General features: G+C 38.6%; 1 protein-coding gene across 1 annotated transcript in view; it reads right to left on the bottom strand.

Annotated features, from left to right (window-relative positions):
• LOC124799286 (DNA-binding protein P3A2) overlaps positions 1-20,407 on the bottom strand; it is a 152,517-nt gene that overhangs the window by 45,602 nt on the left and 86,508 nt on the right. The window contains 3 exon segments of the mRNA XM_047262863.1: positions 981-1,096; positions 10,031-10,148; positions 13,112-13,249. Coding sequence (XP_047118819.1) covers positions 981-1,096; positions 10,031-10,148; positions 13,112-13,249 — 372 coding nt within the window.

The following is a 20,407-nucleotide window of genomic DNA, read 5'->3' as shown; positions in this document are numbered from 1 at the left end:
TAAAAGTAATATGTGTGTGTGTGTGTGTGTGTGTGTGTGTGTGTGTGTGTGTGTGTGAAGGCTGTTCCACCTGACAGCATTGCTGTATGTGGGTAGCACTGAAAAAACTGCCGTTATTAATACTAGACAAGTTTAAAGCCAAATGTTATAAGAACATATAAAAACAATTTTACGCTATGACTTCAATAGCATTAAATGACTGCAGAAACTTTGCAAAGAAATTTAGATGCCAATGTTAGAGCAGAGGAAGAACAACTGTTCTTGTTGTGGTCTTTGGTCAGGTGACTGGTTTGATACAACTCTCCATACTACTCTAGCCTGTGCCTGTGCAAGCCTTTTCATCTCTGAGTAAGTACTGAATCTGCTTACTGTATTCATCTCTGTTTCCCTCTATGATTTTTACTGACAAATGTGCCATCTCTCAGAAAGAAAATTGTGTCTTTCCTACTAAATGCCGTAGTCTTCTGAACTTCTGGAGTTTTAGTTCAGAGAACAATTTCTTTTCTACATAACGACTTCATTAACGGAAACTGACATTTGATTGGTTATTTACACATTGGAGCTAACCTATATTTTTAGCTTCCAGTACACGAAGAGTTTGGGATTAGAGAGGACTTACATGACCTAAGTCAGATTCTGCTCACTACTTCTGTGTAACTCAGTCACTCCTACCTAATTATTGAATACCTGGGTGACAGTACAGTATTTGACATAACCACTCAACAGAGTAAGAGCTTGTATAAGACTCCAAATGTCATGTTTAACACACATGTAATTGTGACAGGGAGAATGCTGAAGACCACTACATACATTTTTTTTATAGGTATGGAGAGAATAATAATACTACCCTAAACACTTTCAAATTACCAAGATCTTTCACCAGATGCTTACAAATAATACTCAAGAACACTATCCACATACTGCTACTACATAGCTGAATGTTAAGTAATGCTGAAGAATGTAATTTAATTCTTACTCACCTGCAAACTACCTGGCTCCCCTTGTGGATGGAGGTGTTGTAGATTTGCCACCACAGTTTGATACATTGATCCAGTGACTGGCACAGTTATCATTCCAGAGACTGATACTGGATAACCTAAAAACAAGTTTGTAGGGTGAAGAGGACTGTTTTATGTCACACAAAATATAAACTTGTTAAATTGGCTTGTATCTGTGGTACATATCTTTCAAACAATCCAACAACATGATGGGTTCGGTTGGAAACAACAGAAATACATATTAGACCTGTATATGATAGGAGGGGAGGGGGCAGACAGATAATAATGGGAGAGGGGGTGGGAGCAGATTTCATCAACTGCTTTTGCCTTTCTCCCCCCCCCCTCCTACCCCCATCCTCTCCAACAACCACTAATAGCATCATCAAACGTCTATAGGTTGGTGGCTGTCTTTCCAAAATTTTGTTTATTAAAACAAAATTATTAAGCAAACATCAGATATCAGTATTCAAGATAACATTATCTCTCATTCCCACAATTATCTTCAGACTATCAAGCACTGTTCGTGAGGTTCTATATCTTCATGGACATACATACTCTGCAAGCCACTAAAGTACATGGCAGAGAGGAGAGTTCTTAGAATCACTACCACCCCCCACCCCCACCCCCTGTGGATATGGAGCACTTGCAGGTAGCATATTCTATGAGAGTGATACGTAGGGAGGTAGTCAGATGTATATTCTTGGTCTTGGACTCCTCACTTAACGCCGATTCTGAAAATTACTAAATAAGTATTTCATAGGATTGCGTGTGCCTATTTGCAAGCATTTACCAGTTTAGATTTTTCAGCATTTCATTGATGCTCTCCCCCAAGTCAAACAAACCTGTGACCATTCATGCTACCCCTTTCTGTGTAAGTTCAATGTCCCCTGATTTAGTGGGTGCTCTCAAACTTGAGCATTATTCTAGGATGTGTCATGCAAGCATTTTTTAAGCTATCTTGTTTGTTGACATACAGCATTTTCGTACTAACAATGAACAGGAGTCTGCCACCTACTTTACTGACATCCAAGCCTATGTGGTCATTCCATTTTAAGTGCCTACAAATTGTCAAACCAAGGTATTTGTATGGACTGACTATTCCAATTGTGACCCTAATGATATTCTAACAACAAGAGACTACACTTTTATACTGCATGTTACAGTTCAACATTTAATACAAGTTGTCAGTTTTTGTACAATTTTGTAAGCTTATAAAGCACAGCCTGAATGAAAATTTATGCAATTTTTTCAAAAGGGGCTGTCTTATAGATAATTGCATTGTCTGCAAAAGGTGTGACATTCCTATTAGTCTCATCTCTTGGGTAACTAACTTTAACATGAAAAGCAAGATTCCTACACATCTGAATTTACTTCTACTTCTGTCAATGACTCTCCATCCATGCCCTTCCTACCAAGAATCCTCAATCCTGTTACAAATTTCATTTGACACCCACTATGTTCATACTTACGTAAGTGGTGAGGTATGGACTTAAAAGTCAAGAAATATTGCAGCAACTTGATAACCTCCTATAGCTTTCACAGGATGTCAGGCGAGAAAAGCTTAGTTGGATTTGCCTTTAAATATATAATATGTGTGTGTGTGTGTGTGTGTGTGTGTGTGTGTGTGTGTGTGTGTGTTTTGTTGTGCCTATCTACCAGCACTTTCCCGTTTGGTAAGTCATGGAATCTTTGTTTTTAATATATTTTTCCCATGTGGAATGTTTCTTTCTATTTTATGAATATTTGACTTGGAACATTTGTTTCGCTTTGTTATGGATGGCGCTGTAATATTCTGACAAATATACCAATGCAACCGATAGCATTGTGTGCAATTCATTACTTAAATTAGATATGATAATACACTTCTCCAGTCATAATAATTAAACGGAAGACATAATCTTGATAAAATGGAAAGTTTAACAGTTGCAGAATAGGTAGATATGGTGTTTGTTTATGGCTATTGTGATCAAAATGCTCAACAAGCCTGTGCTATGTATGTTGATCATTATCCTGACAGACGGCATCCATGTGTCCCGACATTTCATCAGATAGTTAATGTATTTAAAGAAACTGGAAGTGTTCAGCCAAAGAAGAAGACACAACCAAGAACTGCAACAAATTAAGATGCCCAAATAAGTGTTTTAGCTGCAGTTGAGGCTAATCCGTGCATCAGTAGCAGACAAATTGAGCAAGAATTGGAATTTTCAAAAAAGCCGGTTTTGAGAATTCTACATCATCATACATTTCACCCTAACCATATTTCTATGCACCAGGAATTGCATGGAAATGATTTGGAATGTCGTGTAAATTTTTGCCACTGGGCACAAAATAAATTAAAGAGTTCTATTTAGTGAAGAAGCGTCATTCACAAAAAGGCGTAACGTAAACTGGCATAACAAGCACTACTGGGCAATGGAAAATCCACAACGGGTGCAACAAATGGAACATCAGCAATTCTGGCAGGTTAATGCATGGTGTGGAATTATGGGAGGACATCTAATTGGCCCTTATTTTATCGATGGCAATCTAAATGTTGCAATGTATGTCTATTTCTTAACTAATGTTTTACCGATTCTACTACAAGATGTTTAACTTCATGACATAATGCAGATGTAATTTCAACATGATGGATGTCCAGCACACAGCACACATGCAGTTGAAGCAGTATTAAATAGAATATTTAATGACAGGTGGACTGGTTGTAGAAGCACAATACCACAGCCTACACGTTCACTGGACCTTACATCTTCAGACTTCTTTCTTTGGGGAAAATTGAATGATATTTGTTATCATGATCCACTGACAATGCCTGAAAACATGCGTCAGCGTATTGTCAAAGCATGTGTGACAATTACTGAAGGCGATCTACTCGCTGTTGAGACGAATTTCGTTACGCATATTACCAAATGCATTGAAGCTGAAGGACATCATTTTGAGCATTTATTACATTAATGACGTTATTACGGTTGCTCATGCAGAAAAACAGCATGCATTCCCATAATTTATGATAAGGTCACAAAAGTAAATGTATCACATTGGAACAACAGAAATAAAGTCCAAACATAACTACTTTTCATTTTAATTTAAAAAACGACATTATTACCAACTGTTCATCTAAATGGGTGAGGCATATTATAAGTGTTCGGATATTACAGTGCCATTCATCATAAAGTGAAACAAATGTTTCAAATCAAACATTCATATTTATGTACTATATGAATATGTAATAAAAATGGGGGTACCTATTAAAAAAAAAATGCAGTTTCTATCAATTTGACCTGTGGCAGCACCATCTAGTGGGCCATCCATAACACCATCTGTTTTCCCCCCCATTACGCTTGAGCAGATTTGTTGTTCTTATTTTTTCGTTTGATGCTAATTTTGTGAGATATTTGGCCTGAATGGACCACCATGTATATAATATGTGTGAAATACCAATATTAAGCTGCAGAGTTGACTTCGTAAGAACTAAGTTTACACCACAATCATAAAATTTAAACCACTGACTTAAAACAAACAGATAAAAAAGCGGAACAGATGAAAATGGTTCACTAATTACAGAAGTTCCAACACTGCAAAAAGGGGGAATTATTTCCTTCAATGATATTGTTACCAGTTTGCAGCATACACAGTTGAAGGTCTCAACCATTTATATACTATCAAATATTTTACAAAACTCTTAAGCTTCCCCCGAGTATCAAATATATATACTCTTCACCAGATAAATACCAACTGAAATTAGTAACTAATACCATACACACCAACTTTTGAAATGGGCTATCGGTAAAACTCACGTGCGACCAAAAAAATTAATGATTTTCGACATTCCCCTGGCTCGACGAAAATAACAATATTCTGGGCTACAAAGTACAACAATACATGCTTTAAACAGGATGCGTCAATGAAATTACATCTACTTACATCATACGCCAATGACTTGTATATGAACATAACAGTAAAAAAGAAATCCATGTTAAACAGCAGAAGGCATGGTGAATATTAGTTTGGAGCATACATAACATGACTTCCTTGATAAATTAAGCACATATGCAGTAATTGAAAAGTGCTTTACACAAAAAACTTGTTTAACATTACACACGCAAGAAATAATATAATTCACACAGTGAATCGCATGATAGTTCAACTTTAAAGTCACAGTTGTGGCTTTTTAGCTTCCTGTAAAAAGTCTTGGGAAAATGTTTTTTCATAACAGAGTGCAGAACCCCTGGTCTTCAAAATAGAAATAAGGCTCCACACATTCACTGGACATAGATTATCTGAACTCTGTTCTATTTTCTTTGCAAGGCTGAACACACGTCCACATTCTGCATTGCTGTGGGATATGGTGAGAACAGAGAGCATTACTCTAGAAATTCGGTTATACTTAAGTAGTCCAATAGTTCCACAAATTCCTGATATTTGTGGCCAACTGGAATCACTTGCAGCATGTCCTCTACCTAAGAGCAGTGAATTGCCTCTGAAGCTCATTCACCACCTCATCTGTAGTTTCGCTCTCTTCCTTGTATAACATGACACGAAATTTTCCCAAGAAAAAAGGAATGGGAGAAAACTGTGCATCTTCAATTTTGTCTAACCTAGCAACGTGAGCATGCTTTTAACACTTCACCCTTGAGTGGAAACTTGTAGATCATGTAGTCACAGGCAGTACAAACAGTTCCTCACTGATGAAAAGAAACGGAATTTATCTGTATCCTGGAGATCATTCACTATGTTTGAAGTATGAATGCCAATCACTAACTCATCATTACTTCCCTGCTTTTGAATCAAGTTGTACTCGACTTCGAACAATGATGAGCTTTTGACAATTTTGGGCTTAACAAACTTGGTGACCAACTGTTTTGGCAAATTCATTATAAGTCCTAATAAAAAGTGAACTTGTGGGGAAGAATTCTGAAGGGCAACATTCGATTTGTCACATACAGGAATAGTCACATGATGGAAAGTGCAGAAGGCCCTGTTCAAGTTTTCAGCTGCTTAATTAATAAGGTAGCAAATGCAACCTACAATGGCAATAACTGGCTGAACTTCCTTCAGAACTGCTGAAACCCCATTTTTGTTTCCTATCACAACAGGAGCAATGTTGGAGCAGAATGCCACACAGTTTTCAATTTTTACGTTATGAAAACTCAGTTGTGATAACATCACTTTTTCCTGCAGAATATCATAGAATGTAACAACAACAGGATACAATTTGGCATTCATGTCATTGTTTCCACCCATTGCCAAGGAAAATGGCCTGTTCTGAAGGCACGTAAAACTTCAGATGATGCATTTTTTGCCATTTTATTTACAGTGTAAGTCATTTTTGTGTGACCACAGCTATATTTCTTTGCAGCTTCTGATGTTGTAAACATAATCATAAATAAAGCACCAGCATGATCAGCCACAGCTAAGGGCACATTGTGTTCCACCAAAAAGGAAGTAGACAAACACTCTGCTCTAATTACATTACTGACATAATTTCCAGACTTGGCAAAAAAGATGTTGATTTCTTGTTATCTCCCTTTGATTTAACATAACTTACTTGTTTACCACACTCAGCATGATTTCTTATATCATTTCTTCCACCATGTGCAATATTAATATCACGTCCACATACTGTACAAAAGGCAAATTTTTCTGCCTTTCTTGATTTTAGTATGCAGCGAAAATTGACAGAATTTCATTCTTAGATTTATTCATGAATTATACAATTGGAATATGTCACAATATGTACTGAGACACTGAAAGAAACCTGGATCACAGAATGTCACATAAAATTAAAGCAAACAATCAAGGCAGTCAAACAATTCATTGAAACATGTCAAAGCATACAGCCTTAAACCATTAAATGAAACACACACACACACACACACACACACACACACACACACACACACACACACACACACACACAGAATGAATGAAATTAGTCTGCACGTGGTCAACAAATATGGATTATATCACAACAAGCAAATGGAGCGAACAAAGAGTTTGTGGAGCAGAGCCAGTCGACACACAAAATTCACAAGGAAGAACTGTTATCCCAGCTTTAAATTCAATTCCCGTGACAACGCGAACATTACATGGTTAAAAGTACATATCATATCAAAGAATGAGTTATCGACTATAGTAGACCTGCCTTTGACCCACACTAACAATCGGCTGTACAGAAGTGGGGCGATTATCAAATGTTAACGTTTCAAATTTTTGTCTGCTATGTTGTACAATGACACTGTCCATATGTAAAACTGTAAAATGCTGTGACTTCTGTAAATTTTACGGATAAACTGTAAAAGTTGGCAGATCTGCGATACTGATGCCAGAATTTTAAAATGTCTTAGAGAAGCACAAATATAGTTTACAGCTGATGAACAGCATGACTTTTGCTTGGAATTCTGAAATGCTGAAAAATGAACAAGCCTTGACGTAACCAATGAAGATAATGGGAAAGAAACTATGTGGCATACACAATCTCACACAAACGAAGAACAAAGTTTGCTTATAAACATAAAATAAATGTGGAACATGCACAATTTTTTACTTAACTGAATTTGCGACACCTTCTGCATTAACATGCCAAAGATGAACACAGTAGCATCAGTTTATCTGAATCAAAATAGGAAAAACTGTGGAGCACTAAGAAAACAAGCCTTCTGTTTTGGGCTAACAATGCAATTCTGAATCTGTTTCATTAAATGTTTTTTCCATATTGAAAGTAGTAAAAGAAATATTTTGCTGATTTGAAACAAAAATCAAAGCCTTTATGTTGAAGGACGCCAACATCATTTTAATAAACATATATACATGAGTGCTACAGGAATGTGAAACTAATAAGAGTGTTACATTGAAATTCTAAATATTTGGGACACAACTCCTGCAGCCAACCTCAACATTATTGCACATTTCAATATGAGCAAAAGCTGAAGGTAGCCTACAGCTTGATATTGTTGTGTTCTGTTCAATACAGTTGGTCTCAGCCTTTGAGCTGAAATCTGTGCGTTCTATTTGATTATTCTTTAATGTTGTCTTGGGTGGAAGATATGCATTTATCTATTGTTATCAATATAATAGAAGGAAACATTCCATGTGGGAAAAATTATTAAAACCCACTTCCTTTCGTCTTCCCCCCTCCTTCCCTCTTTCCTGATGAGGCAACAGTTTGTTGCGAAAGCTTGAATTTTGTGTGTATGTTTGTGTTTGTTTGTGTGTCTATCGACCTGCCAGCGCTTTCGTTCGGTAAGTCATTTATCTATTGTGAAGTACTGTCTCAAGAAACTACACCTGACAGAAATTCAAAGTTTTGCAACTTGCTTTAAGTTCAGAAAGTGGAACTGTGCACTTCACAAAACACAAAAATGTAGTATTCCATGACTAATCTGACAATGATTCATAATTTGAATCAGTCAAATACCTAGCTGTAACAATTGGTGTCAATATGAAATGTCTCAATCATTAGTAGAGCACGTGACAAAACTTCGGTTTATTGGTAGCATACTGGAAGAAGTCAGTCAGCCTGAAAAGGAGATGACAAAACAATCACACTGTGTGTGTGTGTGTGTGTGTGTGTGTGTGTGTGTGTGTGTGTGTGTGTGTGTGTATTTTTGACGACGGCCTTGCTAGCCGAAAGCTTATTTGTGACAGTCTTTTTGTTGTGCCTATCTGCGACTCAGCATGTCCGTTATATAATATTGTTACATTCCACCCTGGATTTTTGAAGTGTGTATGATCTATACAAAATCGGACTAACAGGGTATAATGAACATACACAATGAAGGGCAGAATGAATGTTCATAGGTTTGTTTGACTCGTGAGATAGCATTGGAAGTGCTGAAAAATCTGAACTAGGAGACACCCTAAGGTAAGACTCAAACTATCCCACTATAGCACATTTAAGTGCAAGGACAGGGTTACACTTAGAGCATTTCTGGGTAGGAACCCTAATATGTTGTACAAAGGGAACCTCTTGCCACACACTTCACAAGGATTTGCAGAATAAAAATGCAGATGTACATGTTGTTGAGTTTTCACCTAGCTGTTTGAAACGATGTAGAAGCTCAAACAACTTCAACAATATCAGATGAACTGTAATAAGTTTTGTAAATGTTGAGTACAATCTGCTTTTGTCTCCCTTGATGTAATCCAAATATTCATCCTACTGTCCAAGATAGGGGTTGGAAGTAGAAGTTGAGGTTTAATGTTATTCCAGGTGTAACATGGATGACAATGTTTGTCCACTAGTGAAATAGTGAGTGAACAATATCAGCTTATGTTTTAAGCACTGAGGAGTCTACAGAATGATGGCTACGGAAACATTAAGAAGTCAGGTAATCTTATAACAACTCTACATCGGGGAACACTGAATGAAACATTAAAACTACAAGGTAACTGCAGGTTTCAACTGATGTTCAATCAGTTTTACGAATCATTTCTAACAATGTGCCATACAGTGTCAACCAGCAGAGCACTGTTAATTAATGAGACTATTTTAGTTTCACGTATTCTGTAAATATAATGTCATGATCAACACAGAACTATTCTCACGGTGAGACACTGGATGGATATATTAAATAATCAGACACAACCAATAATGCTGTTTATTAAAAGCAAATTGTGGTGTTTATGATATATGAAGGGACAGTGTTTTCAATATAAGTACCACAAAATGAAAATAGTTCTTATCTTAACAAGTTGATAACATTGTTTTAGATCATCATTAGATCAGACAAAAGTAAAATAGTTGTCTTTCTGTTAGCTGTTTTGAGAGTTGCAGTTGTTTCACATCATCACCCCAAAAAACTCCCACCAACACCAAAACTGATCAACATCTTGTGTGGAGCACAATTTATGAAACAATAAATGTGAAGAGCCATCTGATGATGAACCCGTTGGTGCAGAACTGGTAAAGGTGCTATTTGTTTTTTATGAGTAGAATTTTATAAGAATTAACCTGTAACTCACTTTCGACTACTCAACTTTACAGTACAAATCAGATGTAAGAATGGAAACCATCAGATAGTGTTGATGCTCACCATGACCATCCTCTGCAGTAAGAATTATCTGGCCATCCTGATTAAGAGTGGCTTCTGTTACACTGTTAAGGTCCACAGCCACATTTTCACCTTGACCTGGGCCAACTTCAGCCAGAGCCTGCAACCAGAACACAACAATTAATTGAAATGCAATCTTGTAATGTTAATTCTTTGATTGTAATGCCCAGGTAACAATCAAGCCTTGGATTTTGGGCAATTTTTTACAGTGTCCAAAACAATTAAGCATCCTTGCAAATACAGGTTGATGGCTACAGATGGCCAAAACTGTTTAACACACATGACAAGGCTTTAATGACTTTGCTGACAAATTTTTCATAGACTACTTCACTCTCCTAGGACAATTGTAGGAAGAGATGCCCTACTTGTAAACTGTCTTTCAAGTAATCTCAGGCAGCCACAATTATCAACTGACAGTTCTTTGCATTACAAAATCCATCAACGAGGCCCTATGTGGATGAGCACTATTGTGTATAAGAAATACGGAATTACAAATGTCATTACTATATGGTAGAGTAAAAGTCAGATTATCATCTCTGCACTTTCTAAAACCACTTAGCTTTCTGTAGATTACCACGGATACTCCCAATACTTTATATAATCAAAATACAGGTTCATTCACAAACAAAAGTTGCTGCATTTCATGCAAAGCTCTGCATAAGCTAGAAATCACCAGGAGTACAAAAACTCAATCCTATGCAGAGCTCATACCCACAATGTTCTTGTGTCTAATGTATCAGTTTTGTCAGTATTGTTTTGTTAACACGAGTTCCATAAAGTAGGCAAAGACATAATTTTTACTGTTGACAGTTGCAAAACATCCGTGTCCTGCCTCTGCAAGAAGTGTCATTTAAATTACTCACATTCTGCCAACTATTTCAAAAAGCTATTAGAACTGTCAGATTTTAGCTACTCACACAAGACCTTGTTGTGTTGTTCTTTGAATACTGCCCACTGTTTGAAAGTGATACCACAGTACTGAAATTACACTTCGGAATACAGTAATTGGATTTGCTATCCCATGCTGTAACATCAATTTCTATGCTACCAATGACGCATTACACTACAGATTTTGGTAACTGATGTTACAGAGACACCACCATAGCTCACACTGGATTAAACAGTGGTACCAAATAATAAGAGCTCACCATACAGTGGACATGAGGAATCGCATGGCCAGGGCCTTACTGTTATTGAATACTACCTTTCCCAATGCCTGACGGATTCCAAACCAACCATCTCCTTCCTATTCTATATGACCAACAATATCCTCCCCCACAATTACTTCTCCTTTGAAGCAATTAACTACAAACAAATCCGAGGTACAGCTAAGGGCACCCGCATGGCAGCTTCCTATGCCAACCTAATCATGAACTATCTAAGGGAATCCCTTCTAAACACCCAGAATCCCAAATCCCTCACCTCGTTCAGAGTCACTGATGACATCTTTGTGATCTGGATCGAGGGTGAGGATACCCTATCCACACTCCTACAGAACCTCAACACCTTCTCCCTCATTCAATTCACCTGGCCCTACTCCACCCATCAAGCCACATTACTCTATGTTGACCACTTCAAAGATGGCTACATCAGTACCTCTGTCCTTGTCAAACCTACCAACCAACAGCAATATCTCCACTTTGACAGCTGCCACCCATTCCATACCGCTAAGTCCCTTCCAAAGAGCCTAGCCACCCATGGCTGTTACATCTGTTGTGACGAGCGGTCCCTCCCAAAATATACCGAGGGTCTCACTGAGGCCTTTACAGACCGTAATTACCCTCCTAACCTTGTACAAAAGTAAATACACATGCCTTATCTTTCCAACACCTGACAATTCCCGAAGTCCCACCGTCCAGTCACAAAGAAGCATTTCCCCCATGATTCGGTACCACCCAGGGTTTTGATTGCCTCTCGTCGCGCACTGAAATGAGGAATGTCTTACCCGCTACCTTTCCCACCCCTCCCATAGTGGCATTCCGATACCTTCCAAACCTATAAAATATCCTCGTCCAACCCTACTCAATCCCTGCTCTCAACCCCTTGCCTGATGGCTCATACACCTGTAACAGACCTAGATGCAAGACCCGTCCTATACATCCACCACCACCACCACCACCACCACCACCACCAGTCCAGTTACTAACATCACCTATCCCATCAAACCAGTCATGTGATCTACAAGCTAAGCTGCATTCTATGTGGTCATGATAACTGAATGGCCACCCACAAACTGTGGCCCAGAAACAATTGGACTACCACATTGCTGAGCATGCCGCCCAGCAAGATGGTGTTCACTTCAATGACTGCTTCACAGCCTGTGCTGTGTGGACCCTTCCCACCAACACCAGCTTTTCTGAACTGTGCAGGTGGGAACTGTCCCTGCAGTATATCCTACATTCCCATAACCCTCCTGGCCTCAATCTTTGTTAGCCATTGTCCTTACCTATGTAGCCTCTTCCCTGATCCCATTCCTTTCCTGCTACCCTGCTTTCCCCCATGCCCTCCATCAAACCTCCCATGCCCTGCTCTCCACCTCACCCCTGCACGTTTCAAGCAGCACTTTGCCATCCCCCACCCATACCCAGCATCTCTGCTATATGGTGAGTAGCAACTATCCTTTTCATAATACTGTTACATTCCATCCTGGATTTTCCATTGTTTAAACAATAAGAACTCTTAGGGCTCCAATATGTGATGGCCATTGTGCCCTGGAGTGCATCAATGATGGCTAACAGAAGCTCAATTGTGTGAAATGCTGAACTACACCATTTGCCATACTGACATGGGTGCTTGCTCTCCTACCACAGCAGCTGTCTTTAATTCCATTTATCATCAAACAAACGTCATTCCATCTTATATGGTAAAAATGAAGATGATTTCGTAATAAGAGATATGAAAGCAATATGTGACTTCCCATGTCTGTAAACCCTTCTTTAAAAACAACAAATAGATTTTTTTGTGAGAATCCTCTAGCAGTGCTTATAGCACCACTGCAGTTTCAGCAATGGGTTTTATACAGCTTTTGTAGGTTAAACATCATTTTATCTACAAACAGCTTACCGTGACACTCTGGACTTGTGCAGTTGTACCATCAGGTAATGTGATGATAGGATTATTTGGGTCCACCTGGATGATGGAGACTGTACCATCTGCATTGCTAATTGTCTGCAGAACTGCTGGAGCATACTGCGCTGTCACCTGTAATGCAAGCATTTAAATAATTTAAAATTTAGAAATGCGGCTGGTATAATGTTAAATATGTTATTGGAGAGTCCTTCAGTGAGCTAAGGCCAAGTATTATGTTGACAAGATTGTTGAACACAGTGATTAGTAATCAGTAATTATCAGTATACTGTGATCATTTAATCAAATATTTTCAATTTGACATAACATTGTTTCAAGTATAAGGTAGCTTTGTGGGATAGAAACACCTTTGCCCTCAAGGTTTGTCTACATGTCTACTGTATTGTCCCTTCTCTCCTATCCATAACTCTTAGATGCTGCACATATGAAGGGTTCAGAATTTACACGGACCAAATCCATTAACCCTTTAACACTCACAATATTCGATAAGGTTCTGCTGTTAACAGATGGTGGCTAAATATTTGGACACTTCCATTATGCTCGAATCTCTCTGTAAGTAACCATTAGATTTGAACCTTATCGCCTAAAATACTGTAGCCAAACATTCTGTGGTCAAATATGTAGCCACTTTTGTTGAGGACAGCTTTCACTAGTGAGTGCTGCCACCTACCTGAAATGTGGCTAACTATTTGTTCAATGTTCATTCCGCCATTTGGGGTGTCGCCTTTCAGCAATGTTTCACAGAAAACGTTCAAAACCATGGAGCCGACTCTTTATTTACACATTGTTTGATATTGTATTTACACAGACACCATTTTCACGAAAGTTGTTATGACGTTTCAGGTTTTACATTCATAAGAGAGTAAACAACTGATTTATGTTCTGTCAAGTGTTAATCTTTATGAAAATATCTGTGTTGTTCTCTGATCAAACTGCAATAACAACTTCAGTGTCTGAGGTAAACTTTTGGCTGCTTACTGTTTCTTACGTTCTGCACCAACGAGTTATGGGAACAAATAGATTACTTGACACATTAAGGCCTTACGACTTTACACTTACTTTTTCATGTTGTGAGTTTCCATGTATTTTGTGTCAAATTACGTGTTGTTACACATGACTAGTGTTATGTGTAATACAATTATGTTATTCGAAGGCTAAGTTCTCATTTATTTTTCTCATAGAACGTCCAGAAATAATTATACGGCAGATGAACTGGAGAACCTCAGTGTTGAAGGCAGAAATTGCCCTCTTGTAGAGAGCAGTGACGATCAGCCTTTCAACTCTGATTTAGAAGCTGACAATGATGCGGACAATGTCAACAATATCACTGTGGCCAGTGTCAGTACAAGGTAGTCAGCAGACAATGATGATCAGTTTGTATGATCAACAGAGGTGTTGATTTACATATTTCTGTTACTGAACTGTAGGCCTTCCTTGGGGTTCTGAAAGTGATGGGGTAACATGTTTTGCCAAGTTTTAAGCTATACTAGTCAGCAGATGATGATTTTAGTGTGCCAAGAATTTCTAAGGTAATGTCACTTAAGAGATTTCTCAAAGTTATAAGAAACTGTCACCTCAATGGCAGTGAAAAAAAATGCCACAAAGAGGTAGCCAACACTTTGACAAGCTGTACAAGGTTAGGTTGTTGGTAAAAAATCTTAATAAAGTTTACAACAGTGTTTTCAATCATAGTAGATACTTGTCTGTAGATGAGTGCGTGGTAGGTTTCAAAGATAGGACCTCTGTGAAATAATACATCCCTGAAGACTGTAAAGTGTGGTTTCAAGTTATGGAGTACTGTCTTGTGCAGAAACAGGGTTTTTATTAGTATGCGAGGTATATGAAGGGAAAAGTGCAGAAATTAATAAGTTTACCTTGGGTGAAGGAGTAGTGATAAGTTTGACAAATGTGTTCCAGTCAAATGGTTACTGTCTCTTCAGATCCCCCCCCCCCCCCCCCCCCATATCATTGCTTCAAAATCCTCTCTCTCTGACGCCTGTTTGCACGTCGAACTAAGAAGAGAAGACAAACAGAAAATTTTACCCAAAACATATTTGTGCAAAGCCACTTACCTAAAAATAGTCAGCAAGAGTCATTTTGTTTCAACAGGAGAGTTAGCAGTCTGTAAATGGAAGGACAAAAGCAAAAAATGTCTTGTAATTGGATCAAATATTCACAATCCAAATGCACTAACGTTTGGCAGGAGCAGGAAAAAGTCTGGGGAGAAAGAGCACATTCCATGCCTTTTGTGTATACATGATAAAAACAAATACATGGGGAGTGTCGACCTGTTTCATCAACTTATGTCTTTCTACTCTATTTCCTCTAAGTTTAGGAGATGGTGGATGAAACTGTTATATTTTCTCATAGATTCTGCTACTGTGAACTCATACATTATATACAAGACAACTACGCAACTGTCAACATGTAGAGAAAAGCCGATAACACGTTTTGAAATTCTGTAAGCTGCTCACAGATGAGCTGACAAGGTTATTGCAGTAGGCTACTGAAAGGGAGAAGACCAAATGTTGCAGTAACAAGTTCAAGTTACAAGATACAAAAGACAAGTGGCAAGTGGCAAAGCTTAAAATCATTGCAAAAATTTACTGATGTTGGGAATCATTTACCAGTCAGCGGTAGAGGCAGAAGTACTTACTGAAGCACAAAGAAAGTTGTCAAAAGGTCTAACATTATCTGCAAATCCTGTGAAGTGGGCTCGGGTATTGACTGTTTTGTACCATTTCATGGTTAATTTTGAGATTTTACATGTGCTGTAATAAATTCAGCATGATGTTAAGAGACTTTTTTTTTAAACACTTATTGTATGGTTTAAAATTTACATTAAATTACATTCAGCAATTAAGCAATTTGTTCTTTTTTTATACAGAATAAATAAACCAATATGAGTAAAGCCAAGTTTACGAGATAGTGTCCATATATTTGGCCACTTTTTACATGCCGCTTTAAGGGAAAAGTTGCTAAACATTAAGCCACCCAATACTGAGAAAACTAAGAATAATATTCACTAGACAATTACAGTGTTACCCTGACTGATATGGAATTAAATTTCCCAAAAACAGTCCCTCTGAATTAAGAAGAATAATTTGCCCATTCAGAGATAAATGTGGTGGATAAAAATTTAGCCTGCAAGAGTTAATGGTTTAAGTCAATTATAAGAGAAACAATTGAAATGGTAAGCCACTTGCATTAATTAACGACATGATGTGTTCAAATGGGCTATGATATTGGTTTATATCTTCTAACTATAGAACTACTGCTTGAGAATTGTTTGGTATGACATAAGATTTATCATTAACATTAGTTTTACATTACAAAATATACAAATCTGGTTCCTACTATATTAACAAACAGACCTTTCATATAATCAGATTTCAGAGAAGTGGTACTTAGAAAGCCTGTAGTACTATTACACTTTTCATAGCTGTATATTAAAGTATTTCTAGATCTACATCGATAACCCACAAGCCACTGTACCGTGTGTGGTGGAGGGTACCCTGTACCGCTACTTGTCGTTTCCCCCTCCTGTTGCATTCGCAAATAGAGCAAGGGAAAAACGAATATCTGTAAGCCTCTGTATGAGCACTAATTTCTTGTATCTTATCTTCATGGTCCTTACACGCCATGTATGCTGGCAGCAGTAGAATCGTTTGGCAGTCAGCTTGAAATGACGGTTCTCTGAATTCTCTCATTAGTATTTCTAAAAAAAAATAAAGTCACTTTCCCTCCAGGGATACTCATTTGAGTTTCTGAAGCATCTCCGTAACACTTACATGTTGTTCAAACCTACCACTAACAAATCTAACAGCCCGCCTCTGAATTGCTTCAGTTTCTTCCTTCAATCTGACCTGGTAAGGATCCCAAACATTCGAGCAGCACTCAAGAATAGGTTGCACCAGCGTCCTACGTATGGTCTCCTTTACAGGTGACCCACTCTTTCCCTAAAATTTTCCCTTTAAACCGAAGCTGACCATTTGCCTTCCTTTCCACAGTCCTCACATGTTCGTTCCACCTCATATTGCCCTGCAATGTTACACCCAGATATATAAATGACTTGATTGTGTCAAGCAGGACACTAGACCTCCTGTATCTGAATATTGCAGATTTTATCTTCCTACTCATCCACATTAACTTACATTTTTCTACATTTATGGCTGGCTGCCATTCATCACACCAACTGGAAATTTTGTCTAAGTCATCTTGTATCTTCCTACAGTTACTCATGTTCAACAACTTACGACACATCACAGCATCATCAGCAAACAACTGCAGACTGCTGCCCACCCTCTACACCAAATCATTTATGTTTATAGAGAACAACATCGGTCCTATCACACTTCACTGGGGCACTCCTGATGATATCCTTGTCTCTGAGGAACATGCGCCGTTGAGGACAACACACTGGGTTCTATTACTTAAGAAGTCTGAGCCACTCACATATCTGAACTTTCTTAACACCCTAGTCATAAAACATGTTATCATTATCATCCTGCAAAGTTACATTACTGAAATGTGTTCGAATCACACTGAATGTTTTTGAAGTATGCACGGTGGTACTGGTGGCTTGTATGTGTGCATACTCACAGAAAGCAGGCTACCTGCATACTAGAGGACAGTGTTCAAATGGCTCTGAGCACTATGGAACTTAACATCTGAGGTCATCAGTCCCCTAGACTTAGAACTACTTAAACCTAACTAACCTAAGGACATCACACACATCCATGCCCGAAGCAGGATTCAAACCTGCAACTGTAGCAGCAGTGCAGTTCCGGACTGAAGCGCCTAGAATCGCTCGGCCAAAACGGCCAGTGGAGGACAGTGTGAGGCTATTTGAACCAGTGCAGTGAATATCCTCATGTTGGCACACAATGGCAGCCATGTGGTGGAACCAAATGGTGCAGACAAGAGCCTGCTGGCGAGCCAAAATGTACAAGACACTGTTTGCCAGCACTGGCAGTTAATGATGGTCTGCACTGACAAAATCAAGGCACGCGTGCTGGTGATCTTTCTCGAACAATATTACAGAAACTATTCAGTAAAAAAATCTGATTTTTGTTATTTATAGCTTTATGTGTCAGCTTCATTGTAAAGTGCCCATCATTTTGTTAACGGTCATAGTTACTGTGATATTTTGCATTTAAGTAATACATTGTATGAAATTCAAATAGGCTGGAATAAAAAAAATGGGGTTGCTATGTTTTCACTTTTGGTGCACATTACATCATATACTGCTGCATATGAAATTTAGCTAACATATTGAATTTTTCTTTAAACTGTAGGTGGTTTATATGCGTCTTCAGTCTTGAGAAAATGGATTTTAAGTGGTGCATTCAGGTCCAGCCATGCATGCCACAATAGTGCAAAGAGAACTATTCATAAACCTGCATCATATTTCATAAATGGTTCTAGACATCAAAACAAGGTTTTGGCAAGCTGTAATAAGGGGAGTCCTTGCGGACAAGTGTGAAGTGGCTGATACACAGTAAGCACAGTATGATGGCATCATTCTGAGAGATCTGGGGAGAAGTATGCCACATGTTGGTGATGCCTTTGATTGATCTCGGCTTGTTAAGGGGCATAGTAGCTTGCCATTCCATATCCCAGGTTTTCAAACTTTGATATTGCAGTCGTAATTGTAGGTCTGTGCCAGATACTCAGAGTTCAAGTTTGTCTCATGCAGTTGCTTCTTTAGTTCATTTGTCAGTGAGTTCATTTCCTGGAATAACCACATGCCTCAGGGTCCAGATGAATGTTGCCATCATTCCAGAGCTCTGGAGAAAACTTGTAGGTCTTGGATGCAAGCAAACAAAACTTCTTTGGGTAGCACTGTATGCAGCTTATGGAGTCTCAAGAAACCCAATAAGCAGGGAGAGTTTTAATGAACTGCAAAGCCCATGACATGGCAACCAATCATGCAGTGTATACGCTGCATGCACTCGGCAAAGAATACTTCTCGGACCCCTTTACATGTGCAAAAGCACCCAGGAATGTCAAGAGGCAGCTCTTATGTACACAGATGAGATGCGGCAGTCAGAGGTCCTTGCATAGAGCTTCCAATTGTATCTCTGCTGGTCTACCCATTTTTGGGTATTCTGCACGTAGTCTAAACTGTTGGTTGCAAAGCAACAGTTGAGCAATACTCTATGTTGGACAGGTTCTAACAAACTCACAACTGATGGTACTACCCAGCCATAAGCGAAACACACGTAATCTAGACAGGAGCTTTGCAGGATTGGTGCAGGTGCTGCTGAGAAATCTGAGGGCATTAAGTTTCCTTGTGCAAACTGAGCTGAGCTTTTGTACACAAGTTAACTTGTTGCCAAACAAAAGGCCTAAAAATCAGAAATTTCAACAACTTCTAATAACTGGTAACTGAAGTAAAGTTCTGGGTGCAGGTGCACAGTCCTCAGGCTACGAAGGTGAATAATGCACGTCTTTGTATGAACAAATTGATATTCAAGACTCAAGGCCCAATTATATACTTTACATGTGGCCACTTGAAGTATACGTTCTGCGGTACACAATGGTGCAGAACTGTGATACAGACAAAGATCGTCCACATACAGTGATGGTTAGACTAAGTCCCACTGCAGTCACTATTCCATTGATGGTGATTGTGAAGGGAGTTACTGTAAAAATCAACCCCTGAGGGACCCTAGTTTCCTGTACATATAGTATGTCGAAGGCTGAACCTATCTGGACCTGAAACAGTTGGAGGGAGGAGAAATTCTTGATACAATGGATAGCAGCACTGTAAGCAATGTGATGGTGTCAGGTAGTATCAAATGTTTTCTGCAGATCAAAGGCGATCATATGTTGGCAATGAGAAAAAGCACTGCCTACTGTAGATCTGAGGTGAATCTGTTGGTTTGTGGTGGACCGGAATGTTCAAAATGCAATAAATGTCCTCTGGCTTCCAGGCACCAAAACAGGAGTCGATCGACCATTCTTTTAAATAAGTTACACAAACAGTTCGTTAGCCAGACTGGGCAAGAATCAGCCAAAATTTTAGGGTCTTTTCCCTGTTCCAGGATAGGAATAATACCGTATTTATTCGAGTATAAGATGACCCTGAATATAAGACGACCCCATTTTGTTAAGAGGCTCCTTGAGAAAAAAATTATTTTTAAAATACTGTGACTAATCAAAATTACAAACTATTCTGTTGACACAACCCCCCCTCCCCCTTTTTCTTCTTCCTTCAAATACATATTGGATTTCACTTGTATACTGACATGATACTATTACACCATC

The sequence above is a fragment of the Schistocerca piceifrons genome, chromosome 5 (assembly GCF_021461385.2).
Source record: "Schistocerca piceifrons isolate TAMUIC-IGC-003096 chromosome 5, iqSchPice1.1, whole genome shotgun sequence".
Taxonomy (NCBI): domain Eukaryota; kingdom Metazoa; phylum Arthropoda; class Insecta; order Orthoptera; family Acrididae; genus Schistocerca; species Schistocerca piceifrons.
Note: the sequence above shows the minus strand (reverse complement) of the source record. Positions and strands in the feature narration are given on the sequence as shown.